This window comes from Lacerta agilis, chromosome 6 (assembly GCF_009819535.1).
Source record: "Lacerta agilis isolate rLacAgi1 chromosome 6, rLacAgi1.pri, whole genome shotgun sequence".
Lineage (NCBI taxonomy): Eukaryota > Metazoa > Chordata > Lepidosauria > Squamata > Lacertidae > Lacerta > Lacerta agilis.
In genome coordinates, this window is record NC_046317.1 from 4292026 (window position 1) to 4310498 (window position 18473).

Consider the following 18473-nt stretch of genomic DNA (forward strand, 5'->3'; position numbering starts at 1 on the left):
CCTTGCGCTGCATCGGGGACAATTCCCTGACAACAACTCTCAGTCAGTTTGTGCACTTCTCCAGATTCTGGACTGCTCTTCACATATTTTATGCATACAAAATGTTTATTTTATGGGGGGGAGGGGCAGAAGCATCGGAAAATGTGCATTTCATATAAAAAGTGTGTTCAAAATGTGTAGAATTGAAATGTGCACTTTCGGTATGTCATTTCAAAAAATTATGACAAAATGGGATGGAATGGACCTGCTAGCAAAACTGGAATCGGGCAGAATTAGGCTGCCAGCCCATTCAAACTTCAAGTCCAGCCTGCAAGTTACAAGGCAACCACCACATGGGACATAGGGAGCCACCTTACACCGAGTCAGACCATCTGCGCTCCCCTTGGTCCTATGGCTCTTGCAGCCTTTGTAGAAGCAACAGATTTCCATGCAGTTAACAGGTTCCCTGTCCTTAGGAGTGCTGCATTTCAGCACAGGTGGGGGTTCTGTTCCTGGCGCCCGTGCACATTGGCAGAGCATGCATAAGCCTACCCCCATCCTCATTATACCCCCTTTCTGCCCTCTTCCATGTCCAAAAGGACCCGTGTGGCGGTGGCCACACATCAGTTGGACTTACACAAAATGGTCACCACCTGTACCTAGGCATTGAGGTTGACACAGGCTCCCTCCAGAGTACCTGGAAGAACAGAGAAGGCCCTGGTACCTTTGAATTGCTATTTACCGTATTTTTCCGCTCCATAGGACACACCTCGTTTTTAGAGAAGGAAACAAGAAAAAAAATATTTTTCTGGTTTGAAATAACATACTGAAAGTGCACGTTTCAATTTTTCTGGTTTTCCTCCTCTAAAAGCCCTGTTTTTTTGAGGATCAGCTAAATGTTTTGCAGGTTTTTTTTGCAAAGGGAAAAGCCCTGGTTTTTTTGAGGATCAGCTAAAAGTTTTGCAGCTTTTTTGCAAAGGGGGGAAAGCAAAGCTCCTTTTGCAAAGGGGGGAAAGCAAAGAGGAAAAGCCCAATTTTTATGGGGTTCAACTCACATTTCTGAAAAATCTTAAGGAAAGGGAGCCATTTCTACTGTTTCCAGGCAGATAATCTAATTAGCCAGTCACATGTCGCTGGGGAAACAAACAACCTCCCTCTGCAGCACATTCAACAAAGGAGGCCTGGGCAAGGGGACGGGGCTGAAAGGGAGCCAGGACTCTTATCTCTCTCCCGATCTCTTGCTGATCAGCTGCTGAGCGGGGTCCTTTCAACACCCCCTTTTCTCTTCGTAAAATAAAAAGCATGATCTGGTTTTGGCCCCTGGGCAATTCAGCTCCAGGGACCACCATTCGCTCCATAAGACACACAGATATTTCCCCTTACTTTTTAGGAGGAAAAAAGTGCATCTTATGGAGTGAAAAATACGGTACATTGGCACATTCAGGTCCTGACCACATTAAAGTGACTATCTCGTCTCTGAAGTGATTATGGAAAAAACAGAGGACCTCCTTACTCAGCACCTCCGCTCCCCCATGCACATTTGGAGTAATGCCTGATCTGCTTAGACTAGTAAATAAAATCAAGCATTTATTTCCTTTTAAAAACAAATACAAAAACAAAAAACCCTTATGATCAGCCAGCAGGAATCAAACTACTTCCTTTCTCATGCACCATCTGCAGAGCAGTTTCTTGAATTATTTACATTTCATTGAAGTTTTATGCAATCAGCAAAAAGAGCGTAGAATCCCTCTCCTGCACACCCACTGAACACACACTCAAATCATATTGCCCTAACATTTACCCGTATTACCTACTTCAAGAAAAGGGTGTCCAAAGAGGGGAAAGCAATGAAATAAAATTTCTCAGAGGCATTTCTGATGCAGTTATTATGTTTTGCTACCTGTTTCTTGGCTGCTTTCTCACCTCCACTATTCTCAAAATTGCCCACAACAAAATCTTAAGAAGTAACTCTGGATACTGCCCTGTGCAGTGTTTCAGATTAGACAAGAGGCTGGATGGACAAGGAAGAATTCTAGACTGGGATTACTCACCGGTAAGGAAATCTGGGTCAGGGGTTGGCTCAGAGAGCTCCTCTTGGCACTGGTTCTCTAGTGGAACAGTGGCCAACACCAAGCCATCTGGCAACTGCTGCTCCAAACCACGGGCAAAGTTATTCTGTCTGGAAAACCCCAAGAGAGACAAGTTTAGAATCTGCGAAGCAACAGGAAAGGTCGGTTCAAAAGACACTCTCTACAAGTGCATGGATGAAGGAAACCAGCTCTCAGAAACAGCAGTGGGGTCCTCCTGGCAGTGCCAACACTCCCTTCACAGGGATGGGTGAGGTTGGTGTATGCACACCTCCAGGGCCACGTCGACCTCACGGCCACCGCCATACACCATCCCAAGAGGATTGCCACTACCAGCCACGAGCAGGCCATGCATACGTCATCCTGCAAACAAGCGGGCAAAACTCTGCACTTCCGACTGCTCTTTGGTTGGAGACGAGCTCCTCTTTTGCGGTGGTGGCAAAGCTTGAGGAAGAACAGCTAGAGCAGAGACGCAGGTGGGGGTGGGGGTGGGGGTGGGGTTAAGCATCCCTGTTTCCGCTTCTCCACTAGAAATTGCTGTTTCCCTAAAACAGGGGTGGCCAACTTCCAAGAGACTGCGATCTACTCACAGAGTTAAAAACTGGCAGCGATCAGGTCAAAGTTGTTGAGCTTTTTTTAGGAAGGAAAGCCCTGTTTTTTTGGGGTTCACGTAAAACTTGTTGGGCTTCTTTAGGGAGGAGGAATGGGACATTGAGCTTTTTTTAAGGAAGGAAAGCCCTTTTTGGTGGTTCAGGTCATTTTAGGGGTGCAGGGCAATGATTTTGAGTTGTTTTTTTAGGGGAGCCAAAGTTTTTAGCTTCTTTGGGGGAAGCCACTGATCTACCGGTGATCTGCCAGAGATGTCCAGTGATCTACTGGTAGATCACGATCTACCTGTTGGACATGCCTGCCCTAAAACGTTTCTTACACGTCGCCTCCATTCTTATTCTCCCCATCAGAACTCCTCCACAAGCTTGTCTAATTATGGGCAACTGCCCTGCTCTGGCTGAGACACACATCTTGCTACATTTGCCCCCCTCCCACCCCTCTCTATTCACGCTCCCCTCTCCTTTGTGAAGCTGCATATTCCAAGAACTGAGAGGCAGCTCCTCTTGCAGTTTTGCTTATAAGGTAAAAGCACAACACACATGGATACCGCTGCATAGGCAACTCAGAGAACAGCAAGCCTTTATCCATCACCTGAACGTCCCCTTCAGCACCTGCCCAGGTGCCACCTCCTGAGTTTGATTGTTGTAACCATAGAACATCTCCCCAAAGAGAGTTTGGTTCATGGGCAGCTCTCGGCTCTCTTCACAGTCGCCACCCTCTGGACACGACTCCGAGATTAACTGGCATGATCGGCCATCTATGCCTAGCTTGTAATCTTCGATGCATCTGCCGTCGGAGGGAATGCAAGGGAACATGGTTACATCTTGCTGTGAGAAGGGAAGGTGCCAGGCTCTGGAAGCATACTTTTGACAATAGAAGAACCTATGCACGAGTAATTTGCTGCTGCAACGCTGTGGTGAGACACTGTGTCGGAGGACCTCTCCGACGATCTCAGAAATGAAATCATGCTATTCAGCTAGAGAGTGAGAAAGGTTAACACTATCGGTCTAACTCAGCAGTATGTGTCCAGCAAACCCTTTCCACATTGACTTGTGTGCTAAGAAACTCCTGCATGAGGCAGATGATTCCAGGCCATGTCCCAACCAGTGCTTTTCTTGTAGAAAAATGGTGCCATTACTGTGTACCCTTGAATACCCCCAGAAAAAAAGCACTGGTCCTAAGATGCATAATCAGTTCACGTGGACCTCACTTTTGCCTCGTGTGAAGTGAGAATGAAACCTAGAATGGACACCAAAACACTCCATCACAGCTTTCCCAGCATGTTGCGTTGGAAAGATTGATAGAGGCGGGCAAACTGTCTATTATGAAACGTTGAGAAAAGTTTAGGAAAGTAATGCGTGAGGTATTAGGGTGTGTCAAATTTTTCAACTTTCAAATTCCAAAAAAAACCGAAGGGAGCTAAAAAGTTGTAACATGACTTGGGAATTTTGGTTAAATTTGTATAATTTAGTTTTGCTCTGTAAATAAAGTGTGTGTTTATTTGCTTGTTAATCAGACGTAGACTTAACAAGCTGAATGTTGTCCAATCACATAAATAATAGGAAATTTGAATTCCTCGCACCCCAAACCATATTTAAAAGACCCCTCAGTTTTCACCTCCTAAAATGACACATCCTAATGAGGTATTATTTAGCCTCAGCCTCTCTGAGGGAGTCATTCCCATACCTCAGACAGGCAGATACCAACCTACTCATCTCAGATCTATACAGGTAAGGAATACGTATGAAATTACTCCTCCCAACTATTCTCCTGGGTTTTGGCATTCCAGATTACTAAATCTAATTTCCAGAGCAGTGCTGATAAATTAGCAAGCACCATTCTTCTAATTTATTAAAATTTCTTAATTTTGTTCAGACCACGGAGCTTTCGCAATTTGCTATTTTTCAGGTCATGTCTCTTGCCCCCCCTTGCAGGGTCTCAACATGCTTCAACTTCGATCGAATCACAGCAGGAAAAGGAATCCTCTAGACCAGGGCTTCCCAAACTTGGGTCTCCAGCTGCTTTTGGACTACAATCCCCATCAACCCTGACCACTAGTCCTGTAGCTAGGGATGATGGGAGTTGTAGCTCAAAAACAGCTGGGGACCCAACTTTGGGAAGCCCAGCTCTATACAATGGTACGCCCTCAGCGAAATCCCTGTTTTCTTGATCAATGCACCCAGGCACCTAAGTAGCCTGCAAGAAGGCAGGGGTGCGGGAGGACACAGACAATATTTGCCAATTCATTCTTAGAAAATTTTAGGATTTTTCCTACTTATAGCACTTATGGCAGAACATGGGGCACAGTGAACAAAATGGAAATAGGGAAATGGGCTCTTCCCAATTCCTGGGAATTCTTCCAAGGAGATCCCAGCATACTTAAGGTGTGACCCAACCTTCTCTGCCATTGCAAGATTCAGTTATTTTAACAAATGAACACACTCTGTACAACAAGGTGTAATGCTAACCATATTACCATTATTTCAACTTCTTAATTAAGGACTATGGCCAGTAGCCAACTAAAATGCCCCATCAGGACAAAGATTTGCTCTTGTGCAATGGGACTCTCCCCCTCTCTTCCAGTGTGGTGTAGTGGTTAAGAGTGGTGGACTCATAATCTGGTGAACTGGGTTCGCGTCTCCGCTCCTCCACATGCAGCTGCTGGGTGACCTTGGGCTAGTCACACTTCTTTGAAGTCTCTCAGCCCCACTCACCTCACAGAGTGTTTGTTGTGGGGGAGGAAGGGAAAGGAGAATGTGAGCCGCTTTGAGACTCCTTCGGGTAGTGATAAAGCAGGATATCAAATCCAAACTCCTCCTCCTCCTCTTCTTCTTCTTCTTCTTCTTCTTCTTCTTCTTCTTCTTTGTACACCCCATGCCCTCCCCAGATCTGCTCTTGAGGGTTAGGGAAGACCCAGAAGAGATTTAGGGGGCATGTCAGGAGAGGAGAGGGGGGAAGCCCTGTTGCAAAAGTGAAAATCTTTGTGCTAATGAGACATGTTACTCAGAGCTACTTTGGATGCTCAGTGCTACTATGGAATAACCACTAGCTTATTGTTTTGAAGAGAAAACCAGGAGTAACTGAGTGCTACAAAGGGAGTTTGAAGTGTAGATTAGCAGCACGGCAGCTATAAATGGTGCACTTAATACTGAGAAAAGAAAAATAAGCAGAAGCCAGACTTACAAACACGCAAATAAAGTTCAACAAAAGATGTTCCACGTTCCTGGAAGATACGAAAGACTTTTGTGGAACTCACCCACAGAACATAAGGATATTGTATAGAACAGGATCTTCTGGCAAAGGCACCATCTGCTGCAGGCAGAGCTGCTCGCAACCACCGTTGAATCCGTCCGAGCAGTCCACACCAATGTGGCGATCGTAGCAGCCAGTGCCGTCTTTCATGGGGCTGAGACCAGGCGGACACTAGCATGACAAGGAAACACAACAGCACAAACCAGCTTAGCCACACACAGGAGGTGGGAGATTGCAGAGCTCTTGCTTTCTGCTCCGCTCGACACAAAATTGTGTTAATGGCACGCAACAGCGTAATCGCACCTCCGCTGGCTGCCTTCCAGCAACAACCGTACAAAAACGAACTTCGCTGCATCTCCCATCTGGGCAGTTCCAGGCACCATATTTAGTGAGAAAAACTCAATTAGAACCCCGCCATTTCTCTTTTGTTCGAATCAGTGGCAAGATCTGCAGCAGCGCCTTCTCTGCTATTTCCTTGATTCTCGTTTCTTGGAACCGACTCTGCTCCCCCCCCCCAACCCTTCCTCCTCCTGCTCCTCCTCTCCCACATTATTTCTAGTAGATAATTCCACAATACCATTCGCACTCCAGGCTCATAACCTTAGTGTTACATTCCTAATCTCAGTTGTAAAATCTCATCGCTTTCATCCTTTGTAATACCTGCAACTATTTTGATGTGACTGAGTAGCTTGCTCTCTTCCATTATTTCTCACTTCAACTGTTTTAACACTTCTTCTTCTTCTTGCTAACGCTTCCTATCTTCTCTAACTTGGGCACTGTGTCTTCCTTGCCCTCGGTGCAATTCAAAGGAAGTGGTCCTCTATTCGGTGGGTGAGTAGGCAATCACCCCTGAAATATACTCGGAGTCAAGTGTGAATTTCATGCTCTTTATTCAGCTCATAGTAGTGAGGAATGCAGTTCCCCCAAAACGTTTGCTTTATATACACTATTTACACAATGAGCCCCACGTGATTGGCTAATTCCGGGATACTCCTGTATGCCAATCGGGTTGCGGATTCCCTTCCACCTGGAGCTGGATTGGGTGGCTCCTGCGGACCAATCAGACTGCTGCATTCTGGATCCTATTGTTCTGGGACCAATCAGACTGCTGCAATCTCAATCCTATTGTTCTAGGACCAATCAGACTGCTGCATTTTGGATCCTATTCAACTCAGTACATAACAACCCCATTCATCACCACCCTCCTCCAGGCTACTGCTTTCTTAATAGTTACCCGGAAACTATTGAATGCACTAGATGTGAGGAGGTATCTGTGTGTGTGCATGCACGCACACACACACACACACACACACACACACACACACAGCTGGATTCAGGATGGACTCAGGTTCCAGCAGGGATTCTGCCTCTGAAGACAGACAAGGGAGTTGCACCTTTAACTGACTTCAGTTGTTTTTAGGAGAACAATGTGCTTGCAGTGAACTCTGAACTGCATCCATCTCTTATTACTTGAGAAAATGGTCATGGTGTTACTTGCATGGTCAGACATCTAAGCATTTGAATCAGGAGCCCCCAGTTATCCAGGGACTGTTCCCCTAGGCTTTCCAACTTGTTTCAGTTTTTGGATTGAGATACGGAACACAAGAACAACTTGGAATGTTAAAGAGTTAAAGACCTACCCAGCTCAGGGAAAATACTGTCAAGAAGGTTCTTCTTTCAAATGGAGCCCTTTGAGGCACATAGTGGAAAGAGTCACGGGCTGCTCTCTATCCTTCTTTGTGTATTTTGGCTCATGAGGTGTTAACAGAGGATTTGTTCCCGAAACGATTTCCCCCTCACAGTCCTGGTGACTGAAGCTCACACAACAAGTCACAGGTTGCTTGCTGACACTAATTCTGCAATTTCCAAAACAAACGGCCCCCTGTGGGCTCACTAGGCTCTCATCCTGCCCCATGTCGCACTTCCCCCTCCAGTGCCAGCTGGAATGATGAAGCACAAGAGCACTTTAGGTGTTTTTACGATGCTGGCACTTGATGAGCAAGCCCAGATGTTTGGGATGATGGCAAACAGGCAAATGAGGAGCCTGGGGATCCTGCCCAGCACCCATCCCCATCTCATTGGCTTCCCATCTGTTTGACCAGATGTGCAAGCAAGTTGGGAGTGGGTGGGCAAGCGAGGTACGTGTGCATGTGTGTGTGTGTGTGTGCGCACGCCTCCCTCTCTCCAATTGATTTGACTCCTTTGTGGCCATTTGCAGCAGTACTCTTGTACTGCTCCCACTCTATTCCATGGGCCAGGGGCAGGTATTTGCTAGTGGGTTGTGTCTCAAGTTCGTGTAGCATAAGCAATAAAAAGGAAACAGTGCCTCGGTGCGATGCTCCCTGTGATTTCCCTTGTAACCTGCACCACTCAGCAGCAAATCATGTGTTTGCTACACTACAGCATCTGAAACGCTTGGGTGTTGGATACCACACTGGTGGGGGTCACCCCCTTACATGCGCTTCTGCTTTGTTGCCGCCCCTTGCTACTTCCCTATAGCCTCGTCATTTTCTTCAGGTGAAAAAAGGGTGTAAAACTTGTGCAAAGTGCATGACAACTTGTTGTTGTTCAGTCGTTCAGTCGTGTCCAACTCTTCCTGACCCCATGGACCAGAGCACGCCAGGCACCCCTATCCTCCACTGCCTCCCGCAGTTTGGCCAAACTCATGCCAGTCGCTTCAAGAACACTGTCCAACCACCTCATCCTCTGTCGTTCCCTTCTCCTTGTGCCCTCCATCTTTCCCAACATCAGGGTCTTTCCCAGGGAGTCTTCTCTTCTTATGAGGTGGCTCCTTCATGGATCGCTGCCTTGTCGTGGCGAAGGGGCTTGAATAACTCAGGGAAGCTATGAGCTATCCCGTGCAGGGCCACCCAAGATGGACAGGTCATAGCGGAGAGTTTAGACTAAATGTGATCCACCTGGAGAAGGAACTGGCAAACCACTCCAGTATCCCTGCCAAGAAAACTCCACGGACAAAGACAACAGGCATGGCAACTATTCTGATTACAAAGATGTATATACTAGATGCCTTGTTCTATATCATACTAATACCTCCAGCACACCAAAGGCTGCCTTATGCTGATGGAGTTACATGACTGGTCCATCTAGCTGTGTCTTATTCTATCCTGACTGGCAGTGGCTCTCCAGTGTTTCGGACAGGGGGCCTTCCCACTCCAACCTGCATGTCAGGAATTGTAGCCTGTGGGCCTTTCGCTCTGCAGATTGTCACTGAGCTTTGGCCCTCCCCTGAGGATGTAAGTTACAAGAATTTCCGCTTGCGCATTCTGAAACCATTTAGTCTGCATTAGTGGCCCACAGACAAGGCAAGCCTTGATCAGCAAGGATAATAGCATCTTCAAGAATATGGTGTGTGTTTTTGTGAGGGGGATACATGGGTGGCGCTGTGGTCTAAACCACAGAGCCTACGGCTTGCCGATCAGAAGGTTGGCGGTTCGAATCCCCGCAACGGGGTGAGCTCCCGTTGCTCAGTCCCAGCTCCTGCCAACCTAGCAGTTTGAAAGCACGTCAAAGTGCAAGTAGATAAATAGGTACCGCTCCGGCGGGAAGGTAAACGGCGTTTCCGTGCGCTGCTCTGGATCGCCAGAAGCGGCTTAGTCATGCTGGCCACATGACCCAGAAGCTGTCTGCGGACAAACACTGGCTCCCTTGGCCTACAGAGCGAGACGAGCATGCAACCCCAGAGCTGTCCGCGATTGGTCCTAACAGTCAGGGGTACATTTACCTTTTTACATGGGTTTGGCTTCCTGGGAGTTGTAACTGCAATACAACATTTCAGACTCCTATGATTAGGGTACTGCAAATGCTTGTGGGTTGTTTTTTTTTTTTTTTACCTAAAGCAAAAATTGCACATTTGCCATTGCAGACAAGTATCCCAAACAAGAAACAGGTTTGAAAACAGTCTTTGAAGAATAAAAGGGGTGTGAAACCAAAGTGTGAGGAGAGGCAAAATCCTGCGCCATCAAGTCAGCCATGATATGAAAGCACATTAGAGCTGCTCTTTAAATGGGGAATGACATGCAGTTAAGCATGCGGTGTGCAAAAACAATTTGGACACTGCAAAATTCTCAACCCTTGCTTTTGACAACAACAAAAATATGTCTCAAAGTATGCCGTTTTCAAGTTGCACCAACTGTAAAGAACATTTGGCAGCGGTGGCAAAATTTACCACCTTTGTGCATTTATGAGATGGAAAGTAAGACCAGGAAACTTCTAAGTTCTTATGGGCCTCTTATATGCGACAGAATTGCAAAACAGACATTAATCCATTTTAATGACTTTTTGCTGCTGCTTTAAGAGATTACCGTATATTAATTGCTTAAGGTTTTTATTTGTGGATTTATGTTATATATGGATCACTATATTGTATGTTTTGTTGTAAGTGAATGAACTGTGTTTTTACATGTTTCACAATTTTATTCATACCTATGTATTAAATTCCATGATCACTGCAGATGGTGACAGCAGTCACAAAATTAGAAGACACCTGCTTCTTGGGAGAAAAGCCATGACAAACCTAGACAGCATCTTAAAAAGCAAAGACATCACCTTGCCGACAAAGGTCCATATAGTTAAAGCTATGGTTTTCCCAGTAGTAATGTACGGAAGTGAGAGCTGGACCATAAAGAAGGCTGATCGCTGAAGAATTGATGCTTTTGAATTGTGGTGCTGGAGGAGACTCTTGAGAGTCCAATGGACTGCAAGAAGATCAAACCTATCCATTCTTAAAGAAATCAGCCCTGAGTGCTCACTAGAAGGACAGATCCTGAAGTTGAGACTCCAGTACTTTGGCCACCTCATGAGAAGAGAAGACTCCCTAGGAAAGACCCTGATGTTGGGAAAGATGGAGGGCACAAGGAGAAGGGGACGACAGAGGACGAGATGGTTGGACAGTGTTCTCAAAGCTACTAACATGAGTTTGGCCAAACTGTGAGAGGCAGTGAAGGATAGGTGTGCCTGGCATGCTCTGGTCCATGGGGTCATGAAGAGTCGGACACGACTGAACGACTGAACAACAACAACAATGTATTAAATGTCCTGAACATGTGAAGCCAGAGGAGGTGGGAATAAATGGGGATATTCTCTTCCCCTCCTTCAACTCCTTGCTCACTCTTTCTGCTCATGCTGCTGCTGTCAGCAGTGGCCTTGTCAGCAGTCATTTCAGAGATCTCTGCGCAGAAAGTGTTCCACCCGCTGATCCCTCCCCCAATTCATCGCACATCCGACTTTGGCACAACGCCTCTCCCAATGCAGAGCAGGTGTAGAGGAAGAACATCAGCAACGGGACATGTTCAGCAGCTTCACAGGCACAGTTTGAAGCAGATGGGATTGCTTTCCACCTATCTCTCCCGGGAGCCCTTGTGCAAAAGGGTGCAGTGAAATGGGCTGTGGGGGCGTGAGAGGAGGTGGGGAGGTGGAGGAAGGGAACATCTGCCACAGAGCAGTTAGCAAGCATCTCCTCCCGAGCAATGGGGGCTGGTAGATAAGACAGTGGCGGCGGCAGCAGCAGGAGTGGACTCTGGAGACAGAGAATTAAGTCGTCATGACCTGACCCCATGTGGGAGCTTCACTTATAAATATAGGGATGCCAGCCTGCAGGGAACCTAACCACCACATTCTGAGCCAGATGTTCTTCCACTAATCGTAGGTGCGCATGAACTTTCTGTGGCTTCATGGTAGTTAAGGAAAGGCTTTCTTGTTCCAACGGGTGCACATAATCTCTCCCTGCTAATGCATGATGTAGCACATTCAGCTTTCAGCGACAAGGAATTTTTTAAAAAAGAAAACCTGTCTCTGGCCAGAGACCTCCACAGATCAAGGCACCACTGACTGTGCTTATGAAATTTGGCCTTACATTTGTTTGTTTTTGTATTATGACCATTTATAAAATTTATTTTCAAGGCAACTTATAACAAAATAAAAAATAATAAGAATAAATCCTTCCAGTAGCACCTTAAAGGCCAACTAAGTTTTGTTCTTGGTATGAGCTTTCGTGTGCATGCACACTTCTTCAGATACACTGAAACAGAAGCACATGAAAGCTCATACCAAGAACAAACTTAGTTGGTCTTTAAGGTGCTACTGGAAGGAATTTATTTTTTATTTTTTATTTTGTTTTGACTATGGCAGACCAACACAGCTACCTACCTACCTACTTAGTTGGTCTTTAAGGTGCTACTGGAAGGAATTTATTTTTTATTTTTTATTTTGTTTTGACTATGGCAGACCAACACAGCTACCTACCTGTAACTTATAACAAGTTAGCTAAGAACAATAATGCAATGCAATGAAATAGTTTGATATGAGTGCTGCTGCTCCAAGACATTCATAAATGTGATAGAACTCTATTCATGTATGCCACAACAGCAGCTAGAATTTTGTTAGCTAAAAACTGGAAGACAGAAGAATTACCAATGATTGAAGAATGGCAGATGAAAATGATGGACTACATGGAGCTCGCTGAGATGACCGGGAAACTTTGTGACCGGAGGGACGACGCGGTGGAAGAAGATTGGAAGAAATTTAAATTGTATTAAAAAAATTATTGTATGATTGATAATTAGCTATAACTTGGATGGAAGGCTAGACTGCAGACGCAGAGTAAGGTTAAGTGTTTAAGATAGATGAAATAGGAGTTAAGATAATAGTTAAGATTAATTAATTAGGTAATTTTTATAGTATATAAGATTATGCAAGATGTTAAGAAATTACTAAAGATGATAGACAAGGAACGCAGGAAGAGGAGACAGGAGGAAGTCAACATACAATGTGAAGGACAGTTATTAGGGATAAATATTGAGATTTTAGTTTTTGTTGTTGTTGTAGGTTTGTTTTTACTGTAGGTATGTTTTTATTGTAGGTTTGTTTATATTGTGTTTATGTTTGATTATGTTGTAATTGTTTTTTGTTTTATAAAATTCAATAAATATATTTAAAAGAAAAGTTATGAGTGCTGCTGCCTCCTTTGCCATCAAAGGCTTCTGAAGCTCTGGAAGGCACAGAAGAGTACCAGTAAATTTCTGTTTCTCGTGCTGCTGTCAAGAAATAATGCTAAGCATCTGCACAGTGGTTTAGAGCATTCAAAGGGCTTCCTATATGCTCTGCTCATCTCTAATAATAACTGAGTGCGCATTCTTGACCACAGAAACATTTGTCCAAATTTGAACAATAAGGATGCATACAGAGGTTGTTAGGATATTAGTACAGACCGAGCTGCAAAAGCAGCAGCGAGGCTGGTATGACGTGTGTTTTTCCAATGAGAAAGCCAGCTGTCTTATCTGCTTTCTCAACCATGTGATGTTACTGTATATCTTTACTTTCACTTTCACTTCTGGCTCAAGAGAGAGAGATGTTGAACATGTTTTAATGCACAGCTCTGCCTTACTGAGCTGGCAAGCGGAGACATACTCTGCATACAATAAATAGTTTAGCCTAATTAATGGCTTGTGTGTGTTGTTCTTCCTGCTGGGGAACAATCACATATGAATGTGCCACCGGACTCTTGTAGCCGGGAATGTGCACAAAGGTTGTGTTCCTGTTTCGGGCAGTCTTGCAACTTGTCCCGGGCGGGACATATCCTAACAGAGGTTGCACCAGAATACTTTCTGAACTTTTCAGCTGGGAAGTTTGCAAAAGCACATTCCTGGCTAGCTTTCGAAATGGGATTTCTTCCATTTCTGTGGTTTGTTTATTTCAACTTACTCTTGAGTCTTGTGGCACAGGGCACGATAGAAATTGAAATGAAAAGAGCAAGGACCGGGGGGGGGGGGGGGAATGTCTTGCTGTGAATTTCTGTTTATTGGGAATGACTGATGACATTCCTCTTAGGGATGACTCCTCCTAGTGGAAGGAAGAGGCAGGGCCCACTAAGGCTTTTCTTCTTCACTCCAGGGGGAGGAGTCCTACCTCTCACCAAAACACCGGGCACTGCAGAGCAGACGACTCCTCGACCCCACATCCCAACTTCCAACGCCCTGAACGCTGGGTTTGCATGTGCAAAAGCACTTGCTTAATGGAGCAGCTGGGGTAGGCAACACACCAATCAAGTAGAACAGGCATGTCCAACAGGTAGATCGTGATCTACTGGCAGATCACTGGATGGCTGCGGTAGATCACTGGTAGATCACCGGCTCCCCCCAAAGAAGCTGAACAACTGTGGCTCCCCTAAAAAAAGCTCAACATTTTACCTCCCCTCCCTGATAAAAATTCAACAACTTTGACCCGAACCCCCCAAAAATGAGCCAGTGTGGTGTAGTGGTTAAGAGCGGTAGACTCCTAATCTGGTGAACCGGGTTCGCATCTCCGCTCCTCCACATGCAGCTGCTGGGTGACCTTGGGCTAGTCGCACTTCTTTGAAGTCTCTCAGCCCTACTCACCTCACAGAGTGTTTGTTGTGGGGGAGGAAGGGAAAGGAGAGTGTTAGCCGCTTTGAGACTCCTTCGGGTAGTGAAAAGCGGGATATCAATTTTGACCTGAACCCCCAAAAAGGGGGTAGATCACTGCCAGTTTTTAACTCTTTGAGTAGACCGCAGTCTCTTGGGAGTTCGCCACCCCTGAAGTAGAAAATGGAGCTCCCACTTACCTAGCTGTTTGTTGTGTCCTCAGGTTTCTGTGGCTCACCCAACCCTGTCCCTTCCACATTCCCTTATTAGAAAGAATGCCATCTCTGCAGCTCCAGGGGAATTTAGCTAATATTTAAATAGCTACTGAGCAGATTGTGCCAACAAAGAGTGTGACTCATCCATTCCCTTTGGAACCCACGCTAATTCATTGAAGGACTTCTTCACACATTAAAAAAATACACAAATGTACATGAAAGATGTGTATTCCTAAAAAAAGTAGAGTGTGAAGGCGGCAAACTTGTAGTTGAAAGAGTGTGTAACATACAGAAACAGTGTGCATCATACTCGTTAGGAAGTCAAGTGTCATGCCAGCTTCCTACTAGGTGTGGCAAGGCAGTGTGTAAAGTCTATATTTTGTCATGCATAATCGGGAAGGTGGGCATAAAATGGGGGAACTGTATGAGATGGGAGACAAAGAACAGCGACAGAGCTGAAAGATAATACAAACATATGGGGCTTTGTCCGCTGCCTTGTGGGATTTCTTCGGGAGAAGAAAAGGCTAAGGATTAAACCCTACACAAATCCGGAGCGGATTCCCTAAGATGGCTGGATGAATGGCACCTTCTCTGCGTCCTTCCAGCAACTCCTGCAGCCAATCTGGTGCCAAACATATTGCTCTGATTTCTAATATGCCAAACAAATACACTGAAACCCCAAATAAATCATGTGTGCAAATAGACATTTATCTTTGCAATCCCACTTTCCCAAGAGGCAGCAGCATTGCTCCGAATATAAAGTACACGAACCATGCAACCCGTAGAATCCAATTTCCGATCTGCAATGCAGCGGAAGTTCTTGCTGCAGCCACCGTTGTCCTTGGAGCAGTCCCGAACTGGCCCAAATGAATCCAGAAGAACCTCCAAGTTGTCAAAAGAGGAGGAAGTCATCAGTTCTTCCCTGCCAGGGAGGGGGAAAAACACAATTATTAATATTCATTGTTTTAATATTACTATTCGTTGCAGCACATCAGTGTTGTATGAGCTTTAGAGCAGACGCTGCTGGACTACAAACCCCATCATCCCTGGCCATTGGCCAATAACATCTGGAAGGGCTACTATGTTTAGCAGGAGAGTATTAAAGTGGCTTAATACATGGAGCTGTGTGTCTCTGCTAAAGGATGACTGAAAATGGTGTAGCTGCAGATGATGTGAGTTCTTTGTGGCTGTGTACAGGTGACCATTTCTGCGGACCACCGGTAGCTTGAAAACTGGAAAAATACAACCAATTAATGTAGTAGGTATTAACATCAGATACATAACATTGGTATAAAATCAAACAATAATTAAATTACCTCCTAAAAACATCTCAAAATCAAACTAAAGTCTAATTAGATGGCTCTCCACAGGGTTAGGGTTGGGAACAGCAAGTGCTCCACTGAACTGAAATTTCAGCCTTCACGACATAGGAAAACAGCCAAGTGAACAGCTATTTTGGTGGAGGAGGGTCAGGATATTAACCGATATGCATGAAATTTCATATATAGCTATATAATCCCTAGTATAGTAAGATAAGACCTTTGGAGCAGGCATTTTCAAAAAAAAATTCAAAAAAAATTTTCAGAAAAAATTGTTCCTTGATAATTTGTCACCCCCTCCATTATGGAACCTGGGGCGGAAGCAGGGGCTGGACGAGCGCAGTGGGGGTAGTTTGTCCTCTGCCCCTCGCCCTGCCCTGCTGCCTTATTTCCCTTTGCAGGCAGGCAAGGCCTCTCCCCCTTTCCTCCGCCCCCCCCCCAGCCTGCTGCTGTGTGAAAAGGGAGTAGGAAGCCTGCAGGTTTTTGGAGGGTGATGCGTAAAAGGAGAGGAGGCTTGGCTGAGCTGTAAAAGGAGAGGGTTTGGCATGACCAGAGGAGTATGGCAGGGGTTGGTGGGACTGGCAAGTAATGCAAGCAGAGGCAGTAGCCCTTAGTAAAAGAGAAATAGGTCTTAATCTGTTGCCCAAATGGTAAGTGTATGTTGTCCGCCGAACGTGCCCTGGGCTGCTGTCCTGTACCAGAGGTGTCTCCAGGGAAGAGGAAGAGAGAGAAGTGGAGCCACACTGGTGTCCTGGGAGACAACTCTAAGCATCAGGGTGCAGCGAGGAAGAAAACATAGCAGCTACTAGGGCGGGGAAACGGCTTCCTGATACCCGAGCGGCCCTTCGATCGTTCTCAAGCTTGGAACAAGCACCTACCTGACCTCCACGGCATCCTCCATCACTGTCATGTCTGTTTTGCACTTGGCTGATGGGTTGATGGCCAGTTCGGCGGGTGGGATGACAAAGCTCTTGCTCAACGGCAGCCACATCCCTTCCCCAAGAGTATAGGTGAATCTGGATTCGGAGAGAGGAAACCAGTTGGATACGTGGCCCAAGAATGCAAAAAAAGAAAAGAAGAAAGCATTCATTGTGGACATGCAATTCTCTAGCAGGCTATGACTCTGTTGGCAGGACACATGCTTTGCTTGCATAATGTTCCCTGTTCAGTGTCTGGCATCTAGAGTTAAACATCTCAAGGAACAGGTGCTGAGGAACGCTTCTGCCTGCATGACCCTGCCGGCAGCGGTTGAAGGACCAACGCCTGGATCCACTTTGAATTAGCTTTGCTTGCTTTCAGTTATGTCACTTCCTAGCCAAATCTGATCGGTTACGCAGAAGTCACAGTTCATAGGAAGAAGTCGGGTTTCAAGACATAAACGGTGTTGCCAAATAGGGCTGTGTGGTTGTATGCACAAGGGGAGGGGGGTTGTCGGACATGTTTTTTTTTTTTCTCTCCCCAGTACTTCGCCCCTTTCATGCTGAAAAAAATTCACTTGTGAATATTTGGTGCCACTCTACCTGAAATGGCATTTTCCTACTATATGCTGAGGCAGGAAAGGGAGAAAGAACAGTAGGGAACAAGGAGGGATAATACACATGGTTGGTCACGCTGGCTGCATTGGGGGGAAAAAAAACTTACCTGAATATCTTGTCAGAAGGTTGTTCTCCCAGCACCAAATCAAATCCACGTTGGAATATGGTATATGGCCATGGCCTGGAGGAAAATAAAACCACAGAAGCCATGAAAGCTTGCCCTTCCTTCCTTCCTTCCTTCCTTTCTTTCTGCCTTACTTTCTACGTCATCAAATGGCTCAGGAGAAGTTACAAAAAATGTCGGAACTGGAACAACTATACAGTGGTACCTCGCAAGACGAATGCCTCGCACAACGAAAAACTCGCTAGACGAAAGGCATTCACTAACGAAAGGGTGACTCGCAAGACGAATTTTTCTATGGTCATGCTTCGCAAGACGAAAATTTCAATGCATTCCTATGGGAATTAAATTCCTATGCATTCCTATGCATTCCTATGGTCGTGCTTCGCAAGACGAATTTTTCGCAATACGAAACGACTCGCAGAACGAATTAATTTCGTCTTGCGAGGCACCACTGTATTAAAACCATGAAATGAAACACAAGTCGAGCAGTGACAAAGCAACACAGCAGAAGACCAGAGCAACAGTGCACAGCAACAAAGGCAGATACTCACTCAGCCAAAGGCTTGGATAAGAGAAGAGTACACACCTCACAATATTTCTTTTTTTTTTTTTTTGCAAACCTCTTTCTATTTTTCATCAGAAGGAAAAACAAAACACTAACATAATCATCATAAAACATTTACAATATTACATAAACTCCGCCGAGTTTTTGGACTTCCTTCCTTCCTTTCTCTGGTTTTCTAATTTTACATCATTCCTTCGCTTTACCTTCTTTTGTACACACCTCACAATATTTCACCTCATAATTGCACGTGAGCTGAAAGCACGCAATAGCAGCCAAACACGAGACAGGGCTGAGTGAGCGACTCTCCACCACAGATGGTCTGCTGTGGCACCCAAGGAAGGAGCTGCTCAACACCCTTCGGGCAACTTCAAGGTAAGTAAACACAGCAG

General features: G+C 45.5%; 1 protein-coding gene across 1 annotated transcript in view; it reads right to left on the reverse strand.

The window, feature by feature from the left end:
- ASTN1 (astrotactin 1) overlaps positions 1-18473 on the reverse strand; it is a 231076-nt gene that overhangs the window by 44859 nt on the left and 167744 nt on the right. Inside the window, 6 exon segments of the mRNA XM_033151264.1 lie at positions 2031-2158; positions 3267-3461; positions 5932-6098; positions 15313-15463; positions 16739-16876; positions 17502-17576. Of these exon segments, the coding sequence (XP_033007155.1) occupies positions 2031-2158; positions 3267-3461; positions 5932-6098; positions 15313-15463; positions 16739-16876; positions 17502-17576 (854 nt within the window).